Genomic DNA, 2578 nt, shown 5'->3' with positions numbered 1-2578 from the left:
CCCCATAAATCATAGATGTCCGGAATGACTTTTTTGAGTGACGGAATCCGGAATAAAATAATTTTCTTGGAATCCGGAATACGGACAAATGAAAATTTTACGGTATACGAAAAAAGAAAAAAATTCGCGGAATCCCGAGTCCGAATTCCGAACATCTCTGCTATAAATGATATCATTTTCATCTAATGTGTTTTCAAGGTCATTTTAACATCGTGGCCTAACTCTTATAGGTTAAGTTTTTTAGGCCACAATGGTAAATTTCAAAGTTGGACATTAAAAAATAATGGTTCGTAAGCTTATTAGTGCAAAATAACAACTGTTTTCGAGAATAACAAGACAATTTCTGATCCAGAAGCCGGTGCTTGAATTCAGCAAATACTCCAAATTTCCGCGAATCGTTTCCAATGGAACCTAGAAAATTTTTTTTCAAAATTATGGATTTTTTTTCTTGAGAGTCCTACCTCATCATGGCTCTCTCCGAGCTCTTCAACCTCCTTCTCCACTATTTTCAGTGCTTCGCCAGTAACTTCTGGTCCGAATGGGAGAATTAGAAATAGTTTAATGTGTCTGTAGATTGTTTTAGGCGGCAAAAATTTCTCAGTCTGGCTAGAGAATCGAATTCTGGATTTTTTGATACTTTTGAGCATCGAATCGATAAAACTCTTGAAATCAGCCACAATCAGAGTCTGAAAAAAGTCTATAGGAATGCAAAATAAGGAGGCGAGAAAGCGCGCTCGAGGGCACCTCGAAAACTCAGCAAACAGCGTGACAACTTAGTTCCGCCAGAGTTTCGCAACTGTTTCGCCACCGCTTCGCCACTGTTTCCTAAAGAGTGCTGAGTAGGTTCAATTTCAGAAAAAAAAAACGATTTTTAACAGAATAAAAGGTTCAAAAAAGAAAGAAAAAACAACATGTCATTAAAAAATGTAAAATTATAAAGTTGAACATCTAAAAAAGAATGGTTCGTGAGCTTATTGGTGCATAAAAAATCCTATTCTAGTAACAAGACGGGAACAGAAAAAATTATTGATTTTTACATCCAGAAGCCAGTGCTCGAATTTAGCAAATACTCCAAATTTCCGCGAATCGTTTCCAATGGAACCTATAAATTTTTTGTCTAAATTATCGATTTTTCTTGAGGGAGCCCAACCTCATCATGGCTCTCTCTTAGCTCTTCAATCTCCTTGTCCACTATTTTCAGTGCTTCGCCAGTAACTTCTAGTCCGAATGGGAGAATTAGAGACAGTTTAATGTGTCTGTAGATTGTTTTAATTGGCAATGATTTTTCAGTTTGGCTATAATATCGATTTTTGGATCTTTTGATACTTTTGAGCATTGAATCGATAAAACTATTGAAATCCGCCACATTCAGAGTCTGAAAAAAATGGAATAAAATGATTCTAGCAACTCTAATCCCTAACCATTTCCCTTTCCTCCGTTTTAATCATCTCAATTGCACGTGACGCCTTCTTCTGAACGTCTTCAAGATCACAGTACAAAGCAGTGATTCCAATGTTATTCGCGAGCAATAAAACACAGATTTTTGGCTCTCCTGGATTATCAAGAGCTTCTGGAGCATCTGGAGCAGTGAAAAAATCCTGATCCCATTCCTCGATTTTTACCCTTTTCGCATTTTTGGAGGACCAAAAATTCTGAAGACGCTTTTCCGGTTTTCTATCAAAGCTTATTTCGTTCTTCAAATAGGTCGCGTCTTCTAGCTCTTGCTCATCGAGCTCATTCTCATTAACCGTTCTATTGATTGGTCCGTCTTGGATTCTGGAATGTTCTGAATCCTGGCTATCGGAGATGTTCGTCGGAGATTCATCTTCAGATTCTAATTCTTCTGAATCTGGATTATCACGATTATCATTTGTATCATTTGCTGGTTCCGGGTCAGCCGGTTGACTAGGACGAACTCTGAAAATTGAAAAAAAAAACAAAAATTTTCAGAAAATCGATATTCTCACTCTCTAGACTTTCCGGCGGAAAAAAGTATACGGTATCTTTTCGTGGTTAACAATGTTCCTTTAAAGAAATTTTCCTCTTCTTTATGATCAGATGATAAAATGACACTTCCGTCTTCAGAGCGAAAATACGAAATCCGTTTTTCTCGGTCTAGTTTGATAGTACATTTTGCTTTTTGTACTCTGAAAATATTAATGATTTTTGGATTTATAATTTTTTAAATTGTACATTTCCACAAACAGATCGCTGACTGGCCAGCTAAAAATGAAGACCAAATGTACTTTTTCCAGAAATGTGTATCCTTCCGCATGGAATTTTCTTGCAATTTTAGTCATTCGTCTGTATAGCCTGAAAGAAAATATATATTCGCAAAATTTTATCAAAACAGAATACTACTAACGCTCTATTGAAATCTCGGTTATTCCCTGTATATGACTCCGCATGTTTGCTTTCTTTGCGCCAAAGCGAAAAGTTCTCTGGATTTTTGTATTCTTTGACATTTTCGGCAATATATCTGAACGCTTTATGATAGCGTTGATGACTCGGCATTTTATGTGTGCTGTGAGCTGAAAAAATCAGTTTTTATTACTGTCTATTCAATAAAACGTGGGCG

General features: G+C 36.5%; 1 protein-coding gene across 1 annotated transcript in view; it reads right to left on the bottom strand.

Annotated features, from left to right (window-relative positions):
• Positions 1–273: 273 nt before the first annotated feature.
• CBG17108 overlaps positions 274–2578 on the bottom strand; it is a gene marked incomplete at both ends in the record, with an annotated part of 3017 nt that continues 712 nt past the window's right edge. The window contains 7 exons of the mRNA XM_002638124.1: positions 274–411; positions 462–686; positions 1151–1375; positions 1422–1917; positions 1968–2147; positions 2194–2313; positions 2366–2531. Coding sequence (XP_002638170.1) covers positions 274–411; positions 462–686; positions 1151–1375; positions 1422–1917; positions 1968–2147; positions 2194–2313; positions 2366–2531 — 1550 coding nt within the window. The remainder of the gene's footprint in view (positions 412–461; positions 687–1150; positions 1376–1421; positions 1918–1967; positions 2148–2193; positions 2314–2365; positions 2532–2578) is intronic.

Source organism: Caenorhabditis briggsae (assembly GCF_000004555.2).
Source record: "Caenorhabditis briggsae complete genome, chrV, whole genome shotgun sequence".
Lineage (NCBI taxonomy): Eukaryota > Metazoa > Nematoda > Chromadorea > Rhabditida > Rhabditidae > Caenorhabditis > Caenorhabditis briggsae.
This window is presented reverse-complemented; position numbering and strand designations above follow the sequence as displayed.